We start from the raw sequence: 24000 nt of genomic DNA on the forward strand, positions 1-24000 counted from the left end.
TTATTATAATTGGTATCATTATAAAGTCTGTAAGGAGTCATTTTCTTCTTCATTCATCAAAAGGCTTTAAAGGTTGGACTGGGTCCGTTTGAGCAGGAGGGGGTTCTGTTTGGAACCAGACCGCACAGTTCCTAAAGAGGGGAACACCTCTTGATCCCATGCCTGCTGTGACACACACTGTCTGGTGGAGAACCAGGTGCAGCCTCAGAACCGGGTAGAAGGATTCTTTTTGAGGGATTTTCTCAAATGCAGTTCAGAAACACGCCACTGGAGGGAGATATGGGCTAGATTGAAAATGCATGTGAATGTCATAAATACATGTTTGAGTCATACTGTATCAGAGTGTGCTTCCCTCTGCTTAAATAGAGAATTGAATAGCTGCCAATTATCTGTGCAATTCATGATGAAAGGACCACCTCAACACACGTACACACACGCACACACACACACACACACACACACACACACACACACACACACACACACACACACACACACACACACACACACACACACACACGCACACGCACACGCACACGCACACACGTATCCGTTAGACATACTTCAACACCAGCTAGAATTACTACCTTTCTAATACGACTTTTGTAGAACAACCATTCAGAAGCGCAAGGTAGTTCTCAAAGGTAGGATTCAAAACCCCCAGCAACAATAAGTGTACATGCGTATGTGTGTATGTGTATGTGTATGTGTGTATACATGCGTGCGTGCCTGTGTGTGTGTGTAACGTGGTGGCAGGCGTCCAGGCAAAGCGCTAGAGCCGCTGTTGCCGTCTTATCGTGCCCAGCGTGCACAGATTATCCGCGGCCGGGTGTACGCCAGACAGTCATCATCGCGCTTCATCGTGCCATCTCTCGCCCGGTCCACAGGCCTCTATCTGCTCTCATCCAACACGCTCAGCCAGAACTAAACCCCATTTACAACGTTTATATATATATATATATATATATACACACACATAAGTATGTATTGTTACGTATACAGTTAAAAAGTGGAAGTGTGTCAGGTATAACAGGTATAACAGCCTACATGTCCATACTCAATTCCAAGTACAAAAAACACCACACGTTAATAAGCAGCGGAATCCAAACATGATGAAACCCTGATTCAACACCAAAGTTACGCTGTATAGGCTTCTCCAAGCCTGCTGTGAATGTGGCCTCAGGTGATTGGGATTCTGAATATGTGTGGGGGGGGGCAGGATCTCCAGCTGTGTGTGTGGATGCCATCCTATCACAAGCCCCGGACGAGTTTTAAGTTAGGATGAGTAGAGCGCGGGGGGTGTTGGTAGATGTGTGAAGTTTGAGGAAGGTGCCCAACTTGTGGAAGGTATGTGATTTGATTATATTACGTTGCTTCGAGGGCACTTGAGATGTGTCTTCACCTGAAAGGCGGATACGTCTCTACCAAGAATCATGACGCAAAAGCAGACTTTCGTATGCTTACTAATCGGATACCCGCTGATGTGTCTGGGAAAGGGGAAGTAGTCGTGTTGCAGGGGAAGAGACTTGTAAACATGTGCTACATGGAATAGATGAGGCGCTACTGTAAACAAACCTGACCGGGGAATCAATCACATTAAAATCGCAAACAGTTTTTCTCTAAGCTGTGAAATGTGATTGATGAAGCTTCCAATCGCAGGGGGATGACAAAAAAAGAGAAAAAAGAAAAAGACAAACAAAAAGATTATATGCGTATTCAGGCTGTTTTTGTAAGAAGGAATTTACAACCTAAGCCTCTTCGAAGCTCTGGCTTCCGGAACAAACTCAAAGCAGAGCAGCTTCTCTCGAGAAGTCCTTTTAAAACTAATTCAAATTCCTACGTCTGGGTTCAAAGATTACGTTTACAGGGATGTCTGAAAGTGTGGCAAAGTTTCCTTCAGAGATATTATATACATATACATATATATATATATATATATATATATATACATACACATATATATATTTTTAGTTGTATATTTTGATTACATTTACATTTTTCATTCACATTAACATTGCCTTGACTCACATTGTGTCTTCAGACATATTCTCTGTATATATTAATCTAGTATTCAACTTGACTCCTATTTAAACTTTTCTACATCCTTTTTAATGCCTCCTCCTGTCCAGTCCTGTACGTGATGTTGAGCCTGTGACTGGCGGGATTCCCGTCTGGGATTAATAAAGCAGCATCTGGATCTAGATCTAGATCCACACACACACACACATTCCCATCACTAGAAACGCTACAAGTGTCGGGCCTCCCATGGTTCCCCGTCGCACAGAGCCAGGTCTACAGGCTAAACCAAACAGGGGGTCTGGGCGGCAGTACCTTCTCTGGCTTGGCAGTGATGGTGGTCCCGGGGAAGGGGCCCCCGGGGGACGAGGGCGAGGGGCCGGCCGACTCGCAGCCGTTCAGCAGGGCCGCCGAGGCGTTGGGCGGGGTCAGGCAGGCCAGGGGGAGCAGCGGGTGGCGGGCGGCCGGGGAGGAGAGCGGCGAGGGCCCCGGGGACGTGGTGCACACCATGGAGAGCGGGCGGGGCCCCGGGGAGCCGCCGTGCTGCTGCGCGCGGCACGGGGAGGAGCAGGAGCTCTGGGGCCGCAGCGGCAGGGGCGACACCCCCCCACCGGGGGGGCGCTCGGGGCTGCCGGCAGGGGGGCTGTGTACTGAGGAGAGAGAGAGACAAGCACACACACACACAGAACAGACACACACACAGAACAGACACACACACACACACACACACACACACACACACACACACACACACACACACACACACACACACGCAAACACTCAGACACTTAGTCACGTGCATCTGTTGCCAGATCCCTCACCGTCTATGTTCCTCTCTTTCTCCCATTGCCAAGTTCTGTTAGCTATTACGCTGGGTCAGTTCATTGGACACCTACTGTACTCACTCACTCCACTTTTCCCTTGCCCATTGAGGAAACGTAGCATTCAGGTGTATTGCCCTATTGGATGTGTTGCCTGTAAAGCCCTCTTCGAGACTTTAATTGCAGTAGAAATCACCTGAACTTGATCTCAGGATTATGACTAGCCACCTGTTTGGTCATGCTGCGGTGCTCACTGAGCAGTTTCCTGGAAGGCCTCATGGCCATGTTGGTCATGGTGGTCGAAAGCAGACAAACTCACACACACTACGTCCTACAACCTATACTCAACTGTGTAATGCACTCCAGATGGGCGTGCGAGCCAGCGTTTGTGTGTGTGTGTGTGTGTGTGTGTGTGTGTGTGTGTGTGTGTGTGTGTGTGTGTGTGTGTGTGTGTGTGTGTGTGTGTGTGTGTGTGTGTGTGTGTGTGTGTGTGTGTGTGTGTGTGTGTGTGTGTGTGTCAGTGGACTTCAGTGACTGAGTGCGTTTGCGTATGTCTGATGTGTCCCAGCAGATGCGTGCGGTAAGTGCCTGTGTGTGTGTGTGTGTGTGTGTGTGTGTGTGTGTGTGTGTGTGTGTGTGTGTGTGTGTGTGTGTGTGTGTGTGTGTGTGTGTGTGTGTGTGTGCGTGTGTGTGTGTGTGCGTGTTCGTGTGTGTGTGTGATTGAGAGAGAGAGAAGATCTGTTAGAATACCTCAGAGCATAAGCATGCTGATGTCATTCAGCTGTGTGAGTATGTTTTATTGCACACATTTTCACACACACACCAGCTAGTACAAGATGAAGAAAATCAACAAGCCGCAGATGTTGGATAATATTGTACAAGTAGAGAGAGAGCGGAGAGCGAGCAAGAGAGAGGGAGAGAGAGCGAGAGCGCAAGAGAGAGCGAGAGAGCGAGAGAGAAAGAGAGCAAGAGAGAGCGAGAGAGAGAGAGAGAGGGGGAGAAAGAGAGCGAGAGAGAGAGAGTGAGAGAGCGAGAGCAAGAGAGCGAGAGAGCGTGAAAGAACAGGAGAGAGCATGGAGAGCGAGAACTTAGTGTGGTCATTATCAGTGTTTCTGTGTACAATCAGTTTGTTGTTTGGATCAACATCTATTTGAGTGTTTGTGTGTGTATGTGTATGTGTGTGTGGCAGGAGATAAATAAATATTTATTCATCGCCAAGGGGGAATAATTAACCTGTTACAGCAGCACACATCAAAACCCCATAGTAATAAATGATAAGTAAGTAAATTACAATAGAATAAATAAAAAAATAATAATAATGATCACATTTAAATGCAAGTTAGCCAAGGTATTTCAAAAAGGTACAAAGTAAAACGTAAACCAAAGGCATGACAGAGCAAAAACCTTATAAAGTGTTGAATGTGAAGTCTTACAATGAGATGTCACTCCACAGTTCCAATGTGCGTGAAAATGTACAGCAAGAACAGTCCAGAATGTTAACATCCCCCAGTCTGACTCACATCACCTCCACTGAGTCAGCCCAAGGAGGAGCTGTGAGTCTTCTTCAGAGCTTCTCTGCTATGCCACAGTGTCATGTAGGCGGCGGAAGGGACTGTGTGTGTGTGCGTGCGCGCGCGTGTGTGTGTGTGTGTGTGTGAGATTAGTAATAAGTGGGGAGGGAGGCCAATCATACTCGACTCTGAGTGATCGCTGATGATGAGTAATTAATTAGTAAGTATTTGCCTCTGCCCCGCTCTGTCCATGTGTGTATGCGTGTGTGCGAGTGAGTGTGAGTGCGTCAGTGTGCGTGTGTGTGAGTGTCAAGAGATTGCAGAGGAAACCTTTTTTGCCGTGGCAATTCTGTTTCGGAGGGCGAAGAGTTTCTTAATGCCTGAGCGGTGGGGGTAAGTGTGTGTGAGATAGCGTTGAATGGTTTGTGTGTGTGTGTATGTGCATGTGTGTGTTGTCTGACATGGTATGTGTGCGCGTATGAGTCATCTTGTGAGAGTCATTGTACGAGTGTAAATAGATTGCCCATTAGGCCTTTGTTGTTGTGGCATTTGTGTTAGAGAGGGTTAAGAGATTCTCAATGCCTCAGTCTATGTGTTTGTGTGTGAGTATTTTATCCATGATTAGTGTTTTGTTTGCGTGTCCATTTTTTCAAAGTGATTCCATTTGTTATCATCTTCTTATTAATGTGGACATGAATAACAAAATGAATGGGCTCGTGCATGTATGTGTGCATGTGTGCATTCTTGAACGGTTGCATGCGCATGATTCTGTGTGTGTGTGTGTGTGTGGGCATGCACATGATTGTGTGTGTGTGTGTGTGTGTGTGTGTGTGTGTGTGTGTGTGTGTGTGTGCATGCGCATGATTGTGTGTGTGTGTGTGTGTGTGTGTATGTGTGCATGCGCATGATTGTGTGCGTGTGTGTGTGTGTGTGTGTGTATGTGTGTGTGTGTGTGTGTGTGTGTGTGTGTGTGTGTGTGTGTGTGTGTGTGTGTGTGTGTGTGTGTGTGTGTGTGTGTGTGTGTGTGTGTGTGTGTGTGTGTGTGTGTGTGTGTGTGTGTGTGTGTGTGTGTGTGTGCGAGCTCACCCAGCTGCATGGCACTGCGGGCCTGGCTGGCACTCTGCTGGCAGGAGCGCAGGCAGTTCTTGAGCTGCGCGGCGGCCGACTGCGGGGAGGAGGCGGGGGCCGCGTCCGAGCCGGCATGCGGCGTGGAGGGGCGGGGCGACGGCCCCGGGGAGCCCGGGGACGAGGACGGGGTGGAGACCTTGCTGCCCGGCTGGCCACTGCCCCCGCCGCCGCCTCCGGTCATACAGGAGCTGCGGGCGGAGCCGGCGGCATACGGAGCCCTGTGAGATGAAGGGGGAGGGGGGGAGGGGGGGGAGGGGGGGGAGGGGGGGAGGGGGGGGAGAAACGCTGCAACCGTTGGTGTTTGGCTTTGGTAGTCTGCATTTGAGGGCGGCAGTAGCTCCGGAGGTAGAGCGGGTTGGCTGGCAGCCGCTAGTTCGATCCCCGGCTCCTCCTTGCTCAGTGTCAACGTCTCCCTGAGCAAGGCACCTGACCCTGACGCGCTGGCATGGTTGACCCCGCCGTCGGCGTGGGAATGGGTGCAAGAATGGGTGAATGTCAGGCAATGTTGTAAAGTGTTTTGGATAAAAGCGCTATATGAATGCAGTCCATTTACCATTTGTAATTAGTTTGTAATTACAAACCTAGTCATCCACAGTTCAAACAGTAACAAATAGGATATACACATACTCAGGCCGTCATCGTAAATAATAACAACAAAGGTTCATTAGGAAGAACGAGGGAGAGCAAATAACAACAGATACTATCCATCACGTCACAAATGTTAAAATGGATTTATTAATATTCATTCATTTATATTTATTTATTATCTATTTGTTTATATATCGGTATAATTACACTATTCAATTCCCTGTACCTAATTGTCCATGAGCAAGGCACCAAGGGCCTGTTTATAATGGTTTTCTTGAATCTTGATAATGGTGATATGTCCTTCCTGCTACACTGCGACCAAAGCATACTTGAGGGCTATAATCATAATCTAAAGGTAATTCAATAAAATTAAGAAAAAATGAAAAGCACCATAATCAATAGATTAATCTGAAGGATATATTTTAATGCATCCACAAATAAAACCGATCCACTGCGGGGGATGTTCTCACCAGCTGCTGGATCATCCCTCTATCTCTTGCCACACGCCACAAACACACGCACACGCGCACACACTACTATCTTCACACTCACCACCTGGGAAATTAATTACAGACATGGCTTAATCAAAGGCCGGACCACCTCTGATGTTCTCATTAGCTAACAACAAAGGATTCTCTATTTAAGTAAGGGATAATGTACAGCAAGCTGGTCATTATTGAGAAATAAACCCCCTCCCACCCCCCCACCCCACCACCCAAGGGGTCTTGAATCATCCCTCTTATAAATGTGCTATCTACTGAAGAAATTAATCATTTTTGTAAATTTGACTAACTATAAAAATGCATGAGAAAAAAAGATAAACCTGTCTGTAGATTCTATGGTTGTTAGAGATGCGTCCGTAAAAATGGTCTGTTGGTCGTAGCAGAGGTCTACTTTTTAGAAACAAAAGGCTGTAGTCGACAATGAATGCCATACCTGACCAACGAGAATCGATGATTCAACAAATATACAGCATGTATATATCCAGCATTTGTTCTTTGTCAAAAGCCTGATGTCCTTAGTTAGTAGCGGTTTGAAGACCCCTACAGGGGGACGCAGTACCGCGATGCTTATCCCTTACTTAAACAAGAGAATCCTTTCCTGATCTCTTTAGCAAGCAGCCGCGTAATAAGCGAGATAATGTAAAGCAAGCCGGTTGCTAAATAACCCCCCCTCAGGCTGGTTCAGGACCCCCAGGCGAGGCCGAGGGGTCCTGCACTGGCCTGAGGTGCTCATCTCATTGTACATTATTGTGATCTATACAATGATGATTTCATTAGGTATTCACTTTGCATCTGTGGATACCTATTGCTATTCTCTCCTACTATTTCTTCTATCGTCCTGTTCTTTCCACTGCTACACCTTTATGTCTCGTCTTGGATTCACAAAGTAACATCTTATATTGTCTTATTTTCCCTCAGCCTTGCGAATTGCAGGTGTATTGGCACAGCAATGGGCGCGACAAAAAGCTCTCAGAGATGCGATGATATGCATTTAATGTTGGCGTTGTAGCTATCTCTATGAACTACAATTCAACAACTATTATGTATGTGTTACAACTGCAGGGGGGTACTTCAACATGAAACTGTTTTCGAGCCAAACGCCATATGCCATGTGACCTAGCTGAACTGGCTAGGGTTGGCAGAGAGTTGGCCTTGCTCAGCAAGAGCAAACATGACCGAATGAAGGGCTTACTGTAGATGTAAACACGCCCTCACAGTGACAACTAATGACACTTGGTCGGCACCCTGGGCTACATAAGATGAACGAAGAGACATCTTTCAAGTCCATTGTGGGCAACGGCTTGTCTGTTATTATGATAATTATGATAATTATTATCAGTTTGAGCTGACACTCTGAACAGATGGTAATGCTCACCACATCCATTACAGAATTGTTGTGGTATTTCTCCTTAAAGAACAGTAACAATAACTCAATTGTTTTCATAATGATAGGTATTATACAGTATTATAACCATATTACTGATTTATTTTCCTTTACAGACCGGCTCTCTTTATTTTATGAATTGGATCCCTAGTACCAATCCAACAGTAATTACCATCAAGGATGTTGGCTTTAATAAATAGTGTACTGTAAATGAATTGTGTGTTTGTCCCTCAGATTGCAACACAGCGGTTCATTTTGCTTGATTTAGATAGTGATATAGACTGTCACAGATCCATCAAGATGCGGTTTCAAGGGCTATTTAGCTTCTAATACAGATAAGGACTTCAAGTGGAGAATTATAATCATAACATGAATGAACATCACAATCTATCCTGTCACAATCCGAGATAAAAGTACCAACCGAGGCCGAGCAGAGATGTTTGTTAATAGCTGCACGGCTGACGAATAAAAGCTTTCAAACTCCTTTATGTACTTCCGGAATCAATGAACGTGACAGATTCTTTCCTTTCACACAAAGAGCTATTTACATCTCCTCTGGCTTAAAGAAAATGCATCCTTTGAAGGATTCATGTATAACGTACAATGCCGTTTGTGTTTTGTTGCAAATGGCTACTACATCATGACACCATAACTTGTAATTAAAATCATATGAGCAACGCGCTCGACACGGCACAGTGAGCAATTTGGTGAGCGTTGTCGCCATGAAGAATCGCTATCATACGGTGGATTCCCAGGACTTCAGAGGCTTAAGAGCCCTGCAGTCATGGCGATGACATCACCTTCTTCATGTTTCTGTCACCGCGACAACGCTTAATTGCAGAACGGTGTGCTGGGCGTTATTGACGCTGAACTCTGGCGTACTCGCATCCTTAATGTTTCCCCATCGACTTCCCATCACAAGCATAGAGACTTATGGTGCCCATCTGTGTGTGTGTGTGTGTGTGTGTGTGTGTGTGTGTGTGTGTGTGTGTGTGTGTGTGTGTTTGTGTGTGTGTGTTTGTTTGTTTGGACTAAAAGTAAGCATGTGTCTCCGTCCTGGTGTGTTCCGTACAACCAGCAAACTGCCAAACCGCAGCCAAACCGCTATCGTTTCAAATTGCACAAACAACCTGCATATGCATGTACACGAACAAGAGAGTGTGCCGATATTTATTCATGCATGCATAAACACGTGTGTACAGTAATGCTAGGGAAGCACACATCGCACCGATCCTTCTGCCACCAATGTTTTTGTTCTCATCCGTTTTGTTCGTTGTGTATGTGCGTGTGTGTGTCTGTTTTTGGTATTACGAGTGTGTGTGTCTCTCCGACAGCCTCTGATTATCATATTGAGAGTTTTCAGGGCTGCACTGCAGACAAAAGGAGACGTAACAAGGCATGGTGACACACACACACAGAGAGAGAGAGAGAGAGAGAGAGAGAGAGAGAGAGAGAGAGAGAGAGAGAGAGAGAGAGAGAGAGAGAGAGAGAGAGAGAGAGAGAGAGAGAGAGAGAGAGAGAGGAGAGAGAGAGAGAGAGAGAGAGAGAGAGAGAGAGAGAGAGAGAGAGAGAGAGAGAGAGAGAGAGAGAGAGAGAGAGAGAGAGAAATGTAATTGCGATAAAAAAAAATCAAGTTTCCTCACATAAAAATAACAAATTGCCGTTCATTTGATTTCCCCCCCCCTCTTCACCCACTCTCCTTCTCCCTGGTGGTGCTCCCTCCGTCTTGTGATAGATATGCTGCTGGGAAACCGCTATTCAGAAACAGCAGAGAGGGACACCTGCTGTCTCTGTGGGTGTTTGATCTCAACATGTCTTCCCTCTCATCTCCCACGTTCTTTCTCGACCTCTCTCGCCCCGGTGGAAGGGAGATTTGGAGGAAAAAGAGCAGAATGTGGAATTGGAGGAAGTTGTCGAGGTTTTCTCGTGTGCCGAGTGGTGAAAGAGGAGAATTATCCTCGTAAAAATAATGAAGACAACGATGGTGATGATGTTGATGATGGAGATGATTACAATGATAGCACTTCCCTTGGTTCTTTGGCTGGATTATAGGTCTCTCGGATGAATGTAATTGAAGACGATCCCAAACGGCAACTAGAAGCTACACCATCGCTATGTTTTTCATTTCTGGACTTGTTTGTTTGCAAGACGGTTACCCACAATTCAACAATTTGCATGGTCATATATAACACTCCCTACATGTTATAGCCCCAAAGCCGAGGAATAAAAAATGATTGTATTTTATTTTAAAGAGGACACTAGCAGATCATGAAGGTGGTTGTGAATTCCCCGTAGCCTACATAGCCTCGTTATTATTATCCAGGATATACACACCCTTAAAAAAAGCATGGTATGTGTATGTATATTAGATTAATAAATCTATATATTTATATAAACATAGCCTAGCCTATATATAATATCAATTAGAGAAAAAAATAAATAAATAAAAAATAACTACGTATTTTTTTACGTAAATGGTGAACTATAATGGTAAAAAAGAAGGAGCTTTGCCATCATGCCATGAGTTGTCACCTGGAGACGGGGGTGACGTAGTTCCCGGGGAAGACACCCGAGGCGCCGGTCCGCAGCGAGGTGCCCTTGAACCAGCCGTCCTGGCACTTCTCCGTCACGCGGTACATCTCCCCCTTCCTCAGCTCCAGCTCATCGGCCTTCTGGGGCTTGTAGGCATAGAGGGCCAGGTAGCTGCACCAGAGGACACACTGTTAGGACCCTGCCTGCCGTGGCTGGAGGACTACAAAGGTTCCTGAAGCCTGGCCGCTCAATAGCTGTATTAAGTATATTGTATGCAGGGGATGAATCACCATTTTTCTTTTCTTCCTGTTCAAAAGATGCCTTGATTCAGGTTTTCTTTTACAAATTCAGTTCTTGGTCAGGATTTCTTTAGATTTCTTCGGAGGCAGTCAAGGACTAAAATTTTGTTCTCAAATTGTGAAGCGATCTTTTTCCACGTGGCAGCGATCGTTTGTCACCTAAATTAATTCACACACACACACACACACACACACACACACACACACACACACACACACACACACACACACACACACACACACACACACACACACACACACACACACACACACACAGAGTCCGCCGACTTCTTACCCTGATTAAGCGAGTAAGTCGAATAACAGCCATTCAACTTGAACTTTATAATAAAAGCCCCCAAGGTAGCCTCTAGTAGGAGGATAAGTGGAGGCTGCCTCTGTGTCTTGAGCATGATGGGAATTGCACAGGCTGGATACATGGTTATTTGCTTTAGGCAAAGAATTCAAATCCAAATCCAAGTCATCACTGGAGATGCATTACAAGACAGATGTTGATTTTCCCCATCTTAATTGCAGCATGAGACAAATTATGCCATATTTAACCCCAATCTGTTGCGAACACAATCTCAAAATCTCAAAAATCTTCAGATGAGAAAAGATAAATAATAATAATAATAATATCAAATAAATGTGTAGGCATATATATATCGCCATAAACACACTATACGTATGGGGAATTCATTTTAAAGAAAATATGTTATGATGTCTGCCTGCCTTCAACCATGCCTTAGAACAGCAATTTATTTAGCATCTTGTTGATAAGAAGTTGATGTATGAGCATTTCAACACGCTGCTTTTACTTAATGCTGTTTGTGGTCTTGTCACCAAGAGGGATGCATGGGGTTTACTGCCAAGCTCAGCTCCATATTTGTGCTGCATTGCTATTGCCATGGCAACAGATGGGGATGGATATGGGGGGCAGGCCACCATCTCCCCATGGCAACAGAACTGGTTGCCGGGGTCAAGATGGAAACGTCCAACCTCATCAACGGGACAGCCCACTCTTGACATTGTGTGTGTGTGTGTGTGTGTGTGTGTGTGTGTGTGTGTGTGTGTGTGTGTGTGTGTGTGTGTGTGTGTGTGTGTGTGTGTGTGTGTGTGTGTGTGTGTGTGTGTGTGTGTGCGTGTGTGTGTGTGTGTGCGTGTGTGTGTGAACATAGAGCAATTTTCAGAGTGATATTATTAAAGGTGAAAATGTTCCAGTATTCCATTATAGTTCCTGCAGGTAGATGGGTAGAGAGAGACACACTCACACAAAAACACACACACACACACACACACACACACACACACACACACACACACACACACACACACACACACACACACACACACACACACACACACACACACACACACACACACACACACACACACACCCACGCACACACACCCACACAGCCAGCTGACCTTGGTCTGTCTGGTCCTGGACAGCAGGAAGCATCCAAATGAACACTAATTGCAACGACATTAAAACTAAGAGCACCCCGCTCGGCAAGGCTGCTTGTTTGCTGCGAATTGTTTCCTTCATAAATAAAATAAAGGATTTCAATATCGATTCAAAACTAATTGGATTTTCATTTGGCTTAGCCATGAAAAGAAGGACATCAGACCATCCTTTGGATCGCATTGGCAGCAGCAGCAGCAGCAGCAGCAGCAGCAGCAGCAGCAGCAGCAGCAGCAGCAGCAGCAGCAGCAGCAGCAGCAGCAGCAGCAGCAGCGAGCTCCTCTCTGACAGCGCAGCCCGGCCTGGTGATTGGGACCATGCGCTGACACCATCGCGGCTTGTACTTACATGTTGAGCGGCAGCTGCACCTTGGCGTGAGCCAGCAGCTCCGAGGTCACCGATGCCACCCTGGGGGGCACGAGCACCCCCGCGGAGGAGGGCGAAGGCCCCGCGGGAGACACGTCCTGCAGAACACGCATTCACACACATAGAGGGACACACAAACAACAAAACGCATGTATTAGACACAGAGAACAAACACACATGCATGCGAACACACACACACACACACACATACGCACAAACAAACGCACGTATTAGACACAAAGAACTAACACACATTCATGCTTACACACACACACACATACAAACAGACGCACGTATTAGACACAAAGTACACACACACACACACACACACACACACACACACACACACACACACACACACACACACACACACACACACACACACACACACACACACACACACACACACACACACACACACACACACACACACAATTTCTCAGATTTCAGACAATAACTTTTAAAAGCAGAAAAAATGTTTTTGAATATTTGATTGCATTTCTGGTTGTGTGTGCACGTGCATGTGTGCATGTGTGCATGTGTCCCTGCGCGTGCATGCGTGCGCGTGTGTGTGTACATACGTGTATGCGTGCAGCGGCCCGGGGGTCCGAGGAGCTGATGAGGACCGGGTGGGAGATCTCCATACTGTGTCTGCTGTTGTTGAGCTGGGCCGCCCGCTGGCTGATGGACAGGGCCGTGAACGAGTGCCGCTTCTTGGCGTTCTTCTTCCCTTCGCCCCGCCTGTGGCACCCACTGTTCCCATTGGACGGGGAGGGGCCGGGGGAGGGGCCCGGGGAGCAGGGGCCTAACGGGGCGGGGGCGGGGGCAGGAGCCGGGGAGGGGGCTGAGCTCGGCCCGGGGACAGGGGCCACCACAGACTTGTCCATCTCCATCAGCTGCTTGGCGGTTTCGTTCAACTGGAAACAAAGTGGAGAGAGAGATGAGGATGTGAGAGGAAGGGAGGGAGAAAGTATGAGAACCCCGCCATTACACTGGATATTTAAAACCAGAAGCGGCAACCATCGATATTTGGACCATTATGGGCCCGAATTGAATGGCGGCCATTCAATTCGGGCCCATAATGGTCCAAATATCGATGGTACCAATGTTTAGATAATGGTACCATCCGAACGATGGTACATCGCAGTATTCTAGTTTTTGGACAACACTCGTTCATATTCAAAACTCAAATCACTTTTTAATGAAATAAAAATGGCAAACGGGACCTCTCAGAATACATAATAATGTGGCGATGAGCTGGCCACTGAGATCGTGACCGAACATGGGATAATCGTCTTAGATATGTATTATTAATCACATCTTCCCACTTACTTGGGAAACTGATCTTTGAGCATCCAAAGGCCACGGCCCAGCGATGGAGGAACTACACATGAGTCGCTTCCACCAGGGCTTCACAACACAGGCAGTCATGACTAGCCTCTTGATGAGGATACAGACGAGATCATAGATGAGCAAGATAATGCTATTCAAGGAATAGAAGAAGGAGGAAAATAAATGCTGCGAGGCCACAGAGCGAATGAGATGAGTAAAGGATAAGGAAGCACTGGTTTTGTTCTCAGTTAAGTGATGCTTTGGCTCCTAATCTACATTTGTCCATCATATATATTCTATTGTAAATCATCTCAAGCGGGGGTTTCACAGAAATGACCTGGAGGAATATGTTAAGCCTTCTGCAAAGTGCACATTGTGAGCAGTAAACACCGTCTAAAATGTTATACTATGAATTACATGGATACGTACACACACATAACTACGATCCATATCACTATTCAATCCAGTACACACACACAAAACTGGAAAAAAGTACAATGAGACGCAGTCCGCCGGCATGCATAATGTAGCCGGTGTTCTTCGATCCACTCAGCGCATCGGCTGCCCCAGCAAGACAGCCTCGGCTTTGATTAAAAAGCGCAGAGGTAAACCTAGCCCCCTGCCTGCCCATGGGGCGGGGGGAGCACCACGGGGGTGTGGGGGGGCTAGACAGGACGAGAGCAGGGCGGCAGGTGGCCAGTGTCCGGGGGCTGGGGGGGGGGGGGTTGGCGCTATCCCAGCTTCAGGGTAGGTCTGCCATGGAGGTGAGTGGGCACCCCACCCCCACCGGCCCACCAACCCACCACCCCCACCACCCCACCACCCCCACCAACCCACCACCACATCCGCCTGAGTGCAGCTCTCAGACAGGGTCCACTCTTTAGCCCACGTACAACAGGGAGTGGCTGATAATGAGGGCGTCTGTCTGCGGCACGCCCTCCAGAATGACAGCACTGTCACGACCACGTGACCGGGGGTCCTTCTGTCCTTATGGCTTAGTGTTATAAATGAACTCCCTAGATACACACACACACCCCGAAACCCCCAGACACACACACACACACACACACCCAAGGCACCCACCAACCCTCCCCTCCCCTCCCCTCCCCACACACACACACACACACACACACACACACACACACACACACACACACACACACACACACACACACACACACACACACACACACACACACACACACACACACACACACACGTCACACACACACACACACACACATAGACTGAACAAAGACCCAGGACCCCCACCAAAACCCCAAGACACACGCACACATACATACATACACACACATACATATACACGTGAGAGAAAGAGAGAGAGGCCCCGGTGGACATTCCTGACAAGTTAAAACATGTGATTTGGTTTGCACACATGGACCTCATTTCACTGTCACTTTTAAATTGTAATCAGCCCTGTTTAGCATAGCCACAACATTCTGTCTGTGTGGTGGCTTGTGTGTGTGTGTGTGTGTGTGTCTGTGTGGTTGTGTGTCTGTGTGTCGTATGTGTGCTTGTCTGTATCTAGGGGTTTTTGGGTGTGTGTATAGTAGAGGCCAGACTGGCTTCAGTGTTTGAGATATCGCATTTTCATATTAATAGGTATGGTAATCAAAGCCAACTCATATGCTAATGAGCGTGATAGATTGATGCCGCAGAGATAAATTATGGAAAGAAGGAAGAAAAGGATGCACACACACACACACACACACACACACACACACACACACACACACACACACACACACACACACACACTGTGGGGAGGGGGGGGGGGGGGGGGGGGGGGGGGCGTCAAAAGGGTTTATTTAAATGATTAAAAGTCACAATATTTAACTCGTTGCAGTTCGCAGTTTAGAATAACCTGGACGTATCTGTAGTCATTGATAATCAATAGTGATTTCAATAATGTTGTCATTAAGAAGACAAGATCCTATAACGGATTTATTCTACAAATGACTGAATGCCGTCCATTCGGTACCCCTCTCTTTGTTTGCTAGAATCTTACTCTCAACACTGCCAGAACCCCTCCCACCAAGGCCACACAGCCAGCCCAGCTAAGCGTCTTTGCGTCACACATTTGCACAGGAGGTTTGATTCAACAGAAGCCTGTTGTTGAGTCTATTGAATTCTGACAGCCTCCTGCCTACTCACTGGAAGGGGCTCAATCTTGCAGATTGTGAATTTGAGTGAATGTGAATATTCTCACTTTTTTCTTTTTTAAGTTAACAAAAAGCAAAGACTTCACAGTTTCACACAGAAGACATTCGAGTATCAGCACAATGGGATGAAAACAATTGAATGAAAATGTTGATGAAGGTCCTTTATCAAAGGTATGTGTCAGCATTAAACTGACAATGTTGTCTTCAGTCCTTCATGGGGACTTGGGTGATCCGATTCACCACGCGTCCTAGACCTTACTCACATCCACATATTAGGCTGCTAGCTTTGGTTGTGACCGGATCACTCAGGGATGCTCAGGGACACATGAAGCCCAGGTCTGAACAAGAAATTGGCACGTTCAACTTAAATGTTGAAAACGTCAAAACCCCTCGGGTTTCTTCTATTCTTTTTCCTTGCATAACTTGTGCAACACGTTGGCTCTTCTCTGACTGTGCACTTTTAGGGGCTGCCAGCATGAGACTTCACTTCCACTTCCCTGCAGTCCCTTTTTTTTTTGCCTCATCCCACACTTCATTTCACTCATTAGTTACACTACTGGGAATGTTCTAATCCAATCCAATTGGGTATTCCTAGAAATAACCCCAGAGAGACCTTTACTCTGTGCATCTGCGAGTTCCACTCAGGACTCACACACCGGGCCTCTGCTCACACACTGTTTTCCTTCTCCGTGTGTTGCTCTGTGTCCTTAAGGCTATAGTTTAGAAATAGATTAGAATCCACTAATCTACTTCTTCATTGGTGTTTTTTCTGACACCAGATGACATGAAACACACACACTTAATTAGGAACAGTTTATACATATCTTCACAGTTATCCTTCATCACTGGCGGTTGCGATAAGATATAATACAAGGAGATAGGAAAGGATAGTGCCAAAGGGTTAGTTTCAATGCATACCACCGCCAACCGCGTTTTATGTTAATGTGGAGTTCTACAAAATCTACATGGTGATGATTTAAAACCAAATGCTATGCCGACTTGCTTCTGGCTTACAAAGTGAAACCTGAAGCTGCTGATTTGATTAACGAGCCCAGACACTATAAACAACTAATAGCGGAGTTATTGACATCAACATCAGCAACTCAACTCTCTCTACGTAGACAACAACACTCATTTTACAGACAGCTCCCAGAGGTCAGCCATTTACTCCCACCATTCATTAAAACAGAGAGCGGGAGGCAGAGTGGAAAGCAACCGTGTGTGTGTGTGTGTGTGTGTGTGTGTGTGTGTGTGTGTGTGTGTGTGTGTGTGTGTGTGTGTGTGTGTGTGTGTGTGTGTGTGTGTGTGTGTGTGTGTGTGTGTGTGTGTGTGTAGGTGTTTCTTTAAGTGTGCATGTGCCAGTAAAACTATTCTTCACACTTTGCTTTTGGTTCAATGAGATCTCTTGGGCAATCTTTCATGTTCCTTCTCGAGGCAGATTCATGGGAAAAAGCAAAGCAGGTAAAGGTGCACACGCCCGCACGCACGTACACACACATGCGCACACGCACACACACACACACACACACGCACGCACGCACGCACGCACGCACGCACGCACGCACGCACGCACGCACGCACGCACGCACGCACGCACGCACGCACGCACGCACGCACGCACGCACGCACGCACGCACGCACGCACGCACGCACGCACGCACGCACGCACGCACGCACGCACGCACGCACGCACGCACGCACGCACGCACGCACGCACGCACGCACGCACGCACGCACACCCACAGAAACACCCACACACTAATTCTATCTCTCTAGCTATGCCTTGGCCAGAGAACTGAAACCAAAGCTGGAATGCAGCTGGAACTTTCACTTGGTACCCTATCATTTGGTTGAGCAGTGCACAGCTGACCGAAGAGCATCAACATGTACACTTCCACGGCCATGCCAAAAAACACCAAGGACCCATGGCGAAATACAAAAAAAACACACACCAGAAAACCCCCACAAAAGATCATGCTATTATACACAAACCATATATATAAATAAGAAATATAAAAAACGACCCACCATGACAAACCACCATCTGGGGCCCCACACATAATGCACACGCACACACCCACATGCCCACACGCCCACACGCACACACACACACACACACACAAACACATACAATACCCCTGCTGAGCGAAGGTTATGAGGGGTGTAAATTATTAATGTGTTTTTATCTAATAGGGCCCCCACATGAGTCTGAGTGTGTGAGTGCCTGAGTCTATAGCTTAATCACATTCACCTCAGAGGGCCGTTTGGTTCAGCAGCTCATTTACTGGAAACAACCTAGCCCTCAATTATATCCAGGCTATTACACCACCTTAAAATCGTTGTTCGGAAATAATAGCGTGCAACAAAAAAAACAGAACAAGAAAACAAATATGAAAGACCAAAATTGCAGTAAGGGACCATCCACAAAAATATCTTAAGCATCGTTGCTTATTCAGCCTCCTGGAATAGCTAAAGATATTAGCAAACCGGTCTGCACTACAGCGTCAATTTAAGCAGAAATTTAAAGGATGTTTTGGGCTAGAGAAAATGACGGGGTGACTCAAAGAAAAATAAGATCCTGGAAGATAAAAGATGACCTCACGGTACAACACTTTGGATAAAAGCATCCATCCAATAGCTTATAGTATAACATAATCACATCCTCCGATTATTCCCAGCTCTACCTCTGTTTTCCCCCAGAAGAAAGCCCAGTCTAAACACATACACAAACCAAGTCTATGATTGAATGATTGACGAGCTGCCAATGTTTTCCGAGCCCCGTGTCAGAGCTCCTGATCCGGCCCGTTCACTGAGGCTGCGAGCGTGAGCGGCCCAAACACACCCCAGCACAGTGCTCAGAGTGCAGAAGCAGTGTGTGTGGTTTCAACGCAAGTGTGGGCAGGAGGTGTCCTGCTCACTCTACCGTGACCCCCCCCCCCCCTCCCCCCTGGATCCCTGAAGAGGCGGCCTCCATCGAGTTCAAACCCCAGACACCGGCGTTCAGGGTGGGCACCCGCCCATCTCCCGTGGCTCATCCGTCCTTCCTGCCGTCCCTACAACCGCCCTCCTAGGACGACTATAGAACTGCAGCTGGCACTACCACAGTCTTTCATGCAGGGTGGAGCTACCTAACCCAACGTGAACTGAAGTTCACATGCGCAAATCATTTACACATCCACCGATGATGAGTAATCCACTATGCCCTTTGCAGTGATAAGAATGTTACTTCTCACCCAGAGGGAGGGTGCATGTGTGTGTGTCTGTGCAGAGTGTGTGTGAACTAGTGAGTGTGAGGGAGAGATAGCGTATGTGTGAAGGAGTGATTATGTTGAGGTGTGCTGTGAGTTCATTTGTATTGTGTGTATGGGTGTGCGTGTGTGTGTGCGCGCGTGCGTGTGCGTGTGCGTTTGCACGTACCTCCACATAGAGAATAGGGAAGATGCCAATCTTGTCCCCCAACATGCCCTCGGCCCAGTTCTCATCCACTCGCCGTATTACCGTCAACACCTCATCCTGGGGAAAGAAAGAGTGTCATTACATACAAGCAAGGGAGACACCTGACCCGCACTACAGCGACAGAGAGCCAGAGAGCCAGAGAGCCAGAGAGCCAGAGAGAGAGAGAGAGAGAGAGAGAGAGAGAGAGAGAGAGAGAGAGAGAGAGAGAGAGAGAGAGAGAGAGAGAGAGAGAGAGAGAGAGAGAGAGAGAGAGAGAGATTGTAAGGCATTGCCTCACTGAGATGCAATAGGATAGGTATATACTTCATGTACTTAATACTTAAAATATATACTTAACAGACATTTCTGATGGACTCCAGTAACTGCCAGTCATATATATATTTCATACATGAATAAATATGTACATCAAATAGCTATGGATCAAAAAGCTTAATGTACAAGTAGAACCAGTATATCATTCCCACAGATGTTATACCCCACATTGATGTAAAGTGATTGCACAACTCCTCTGAATCAATGACTAAAATATACCATCAATTACTTGCTGAATCAACTTACACCGAGGTGTATCCAGCCCTATTGGACAAACGTGAGGGTTGAACGGCGACATGGCTACGCTTAGGCCCTGTATATGCAAGATAAATATCTGGATTCTAACATTGTTTTTCAAATTTCCCATTTCCCATTGATTCGATAATCTATTGTTCTGATATATTTAGCAAAAGGCACGAAAGGGCTCACCGATGGCTCAACCCATTGACACGAAGCAGTTTACGGGTGATCCCGGATTGGTATGCACACCCACTCACAGGTCACACTTCTGTATTACGTAAGGTTTGCACAATCTCAGAAAACGGGCAGAGACAGAGCAAACAAGTACCAGTTTACATCGCTCTGGATAATGTGGAGAATCATGTTTAATCATTATGGCAAGCGCTAGGGATCATCACAGCGAGTAAATAATATTCAGAGCGACTTGAAAAGTCCTCCGCAAGAGTTTCGATCTGGACAGCCGCCTATCTCGTCAATCTAGATTGAACGCCGCGTACCCCCACTACGGTTGTTTTAACAAAGACTTTCTACATCTCTAATACCACCGCCTGTTTAGACGGAGGAAACATCTCTCACTGCAGCGCCATCTTTCAAATGTTTTTTCCAAATGAAGATTCGAAGAGAGATTGGCGGCGCTCGTAAGCTGCTGTGAACAAGGCCAGGGCAACACATTTCCCCGTGTTGTCCTCTTGCTGCCATTCCCTCACACCAGCCAGAGGTCACCGACGGCCCATTAAGGAGGGCCGTGCTCGTGTCAGGAGGGCTTTGTGTAGTACTGCCTGCATTAACAAATGACCTCTCATGCAAATACACATCTTAACACACACACACAGCAAAGGTGCAAAAAGGGCTACTGATTTAACAGTATGCAAATGTATGCGTGTGCATTAGTTCCCTCTTTTGCATTCTATTTGAGAAACCCTCTCTGTCTAATGTGCACACACAGACAAGCACACACACACACACGCATACAAACAAACAAACACACTTTAGTGTATGTGGGTTTACAGAAAAAACGATGGTTCGCCTTCAACCTCCCCTCCATTCTAATGTCAGAATCTCCTTCAGCGAACTGAACACACTCAAGCACCAATTTGATGTGCCGATGCCGGGCCGAGATTTTAGCACATTATAATGAGCCTATTTATCACCAATGCACACCAGCGTCTTCAATTACCCGAGTGAGGAGCAGAGGGTTTGGGAAACAGGACAGCGCCACTCAACGCCACCAGCCCCTGGAAACTCCACTCTACATTTTGTGATCGCACCCCTAATTACAGGATTAGCCGAAACCAGAGGACCCACGGAGATGTAGGACTCCTTCTATTGAGGTTAGCCTGTTTCCTTCCAGCCTGCTGGAATAGCCTGCCAGCCCTGGGAGCAGATGTAGCCGTGGGCTTGGCTGTGTAGCAGGCTGCGGAACAGGGCGCTGTACATGTGTTGCAGGTTGTCAGCGCTGCTGCCAAAATCGCAAGAAGGGCTCCTACTTTCCTAGACTACCGACCCAAATCCCGTGGACCTTCCCTGTGTGAGAGTGTGCACGTTCTGCGCGTTCTGTGCTCTGTTTTGTGATGCCATGATAGTGAGACACAGTGGGGGGGGGGGTTGCGCGGTATGTAGCATCACACCAATTATGTGCACCAAAACATCATTGTCGTTCATGTGCTTCAACTTCTGTGAATCAAATGGTGTCTCGGAGCCTCCCTGTGGTGGTTGTGACAGGCCAGGGGGCGCACGCACAGACGCAGAGACAAAGCGGCCCAGCGACTAACTGACACCGCCATCTGTACAGTTCCTGGCAGCAGCCGGAGGGGCGAAAGATATAAAGCTTTGTAGCTTCATGCAAATGTCAATCATCTTTGCGTAATTGTGCACGGTCCAACATGTTGCCTGTATGTGTTTTTCATGTGAGCCACGGTGAATAAAAGAAAGGGCCACTTTTCCACTACAAAGCCAAGCTGATTTTGTAATGCAGTGTAATCAATTGACCGTTTCACTTGCGCACGCAAAATGCTGCAGAGGTAATATATACAAACCACTTCATAAATAACACATGCGGCCAGACACACAAACACACACACACCCACACACACACACAGAAAGGAGAGGGCAGGAGAATGGGAGAGATGGTGATAGAGTGAGACAGAAATGCAGGGTGATAGAGAACGAGATAGAGACACCATGTGTAGTGACACCCTGGCACAAATGAGACTCAGCAACAGCAGGGACCAAGTGATAAGCTTTGAAGTGGAGAGCAGCACCAGCGAATACAAATCCCTGTTTATACTCCTCCTCCTCTCAAGGAGGAGAATACGAGAGAGAGAGAGAGAGAGAGAGAGAGAGAGAGAGAGAGAGAGAGAGAGAGAGAGAGAGAGAGAGAGAGAGAGAGAGAGAGAGAGAGAGAGAGAGAGAGAGAGAGAGAGAGAGAGAGAGAGAGAGAGAGAGAGAGAGAGAGACTGATAAATGGAATTGGGTGAGCAAAAGAAAGCTACATAATTAGCATTGCCCATCCTCTCTCATCCTCCATCACTCTTTACTTCCTTCCTTGCTTCCTGTTTTGGGGAAATCTCTAAGGTGTCTCATTAGAGTGAGAGTGGTGAATTGGGGTTGGGGGGGAGCTGCTCAGCACCTCTGACACACATCAACTCCCCTCGCTCCTGCCTTTTCCCAACCCACCCCACCCACTCAGCCACCCAGCCACCCAGCCACACACACTTGACTCACAATGGAGTGCTGGCTGCAGCCCTCGGCCAATATGAGGCCAATAATTGGTGCAATGTCTGCAAAAAAAAAACAGGGCAGTTATTTTGCAGTGTGTGTGTGTGTGTGTTTGTGCCAACGATGCGCTCCTCCTCTGCGTACCTTGCTGAACGCCAGACAGTCCTTGTCCTGGTCCTTGTCTTTGACCTCAAAGTCGTACAGGGCCTTGCCCTGCGGCGGGGTCTGGCTGAGCGGCCGCAGCAGCAGGATGTAGCTGGCCGGCAGGAAGCCGTGGCAGCCGTTGAGCTCGCCGTGGTACCAGTTGTCGTCCACCTTGCGTCGCAGGATGATGATGTCGCCCTTGGTGAACTGCAGGTCGCCGGGCTCCTTGCCCTCGTAGGAGTAGAGGGCCTTGCCGCAGGGCAGCGCCGGAACGTTCTAGAAAACGACAAGAGAGCCGGGATTGCCGTTGAGATGGACGTAAGTCATCGTCGGGGGGGGGTGGCGCCGGCGAACACAAAAGCGAGGCGAAGGTGGAATGCAAACAACGGGGAGAACTGAAGGAAAAAATAATAGTGGAGTACCGGCGGAGAAAAAAACGACTGTTGAACAAAGGGGAGACGAAACAGCGTGGGGAGATTGGGGACCGAGGAAGAAAGAAAGAAACCGCTTTATTTCGGTTATTCTTTCCAAAGTGGATGTTTTGCGATAACAACGACATCGCCGGTCTCTCTGGAATAGCCTTGCAATTGCACGCGACGAGAGAGACAGCACATCGTTCACCGAGCCGACACACCACAATACGTGCCAGCACATATTTGTGCATGCATCACACGCGCGTGTCATTCTCCCGGGGAGCCAGGAACAACAGCCGCGGGCGCCCCGGCGCTCCACAGAGCATCAAACCTCACGGAGAAGGCCTGAGGGGCTACTCCGAATTCTTCCATGCCTCCCTCATCCCTCTCTGACTCCCCCGTCCCTCCCTGAGCCCCCCCCCTCCATCCTCAATCATGTCTGACATCACCCCCCCCCCCCCCCCATCACTCCCTGACTTCACACCTTCCCTCTGTCTCACCCTACCTCCATCCCACCCATACTCTCTCCGACCCGGGGCCTGTCTCCTTCTACCCCCCCCCCCCTCCCTCCCCCCTGCCTCCCCTGCTC

At 47.6% G+C, this 24000-nt stretch overlaps 1 protein-coding gene across 1 annotated transcript in view; it reads right to left on the reverse strand.

Annotated features, from left to right (window-relative positions):
- Positions 1–24000, reverse strand: part of LOC130373513 (E3 ubiquitin-protein ligase SH3RF3-like) — a 63738-nt gene that overhangs the window by 1284 nt on the left and 38454 nt on the right. Inside the window, exons 2-8 of the mRNA XM_056580056.1 lie at positions 22999–23274; positions 19546–19641; positions 13195–13530; positions 12596–12711; positions 10484–10654; positions 5435–5694; positions 2332–2666 (exon numbers count right to left, since the gene is read on the reverse strand). Coding sequence (XP_056436031.1) covers positions 2332–2666; positions 5435–5694; positions 10484–10654; positions 12596–12711; positions 13195–13530; positions 19546–19641; positions 22999–23274 — 1590 coding nt within the window. The remainder of the gene's footprint in view (positions 1–2331; positions 2667–5434; positions 5695–10483; positions 10655–12595; positions 12712–13194; positions 13531–19545; positions 19642–22998; positions 23275–24000) is intronic.

Source organism: Gadus chalcogrammus, chromosome 20 (genome assembly GCF_026213295.1).
Source record: "Gadus chalcogrammus isolate NIFS_2021 chromosome 20, NIFS_Gcha_1.0, whole genome shotgun sequence".
Taxonomy (NCBI): Eukaryota; Metazoa; Chordata; class Actinopteri; order Gadiformes; family Gadidae; genus Gadus; species Gadus chalcogrammus.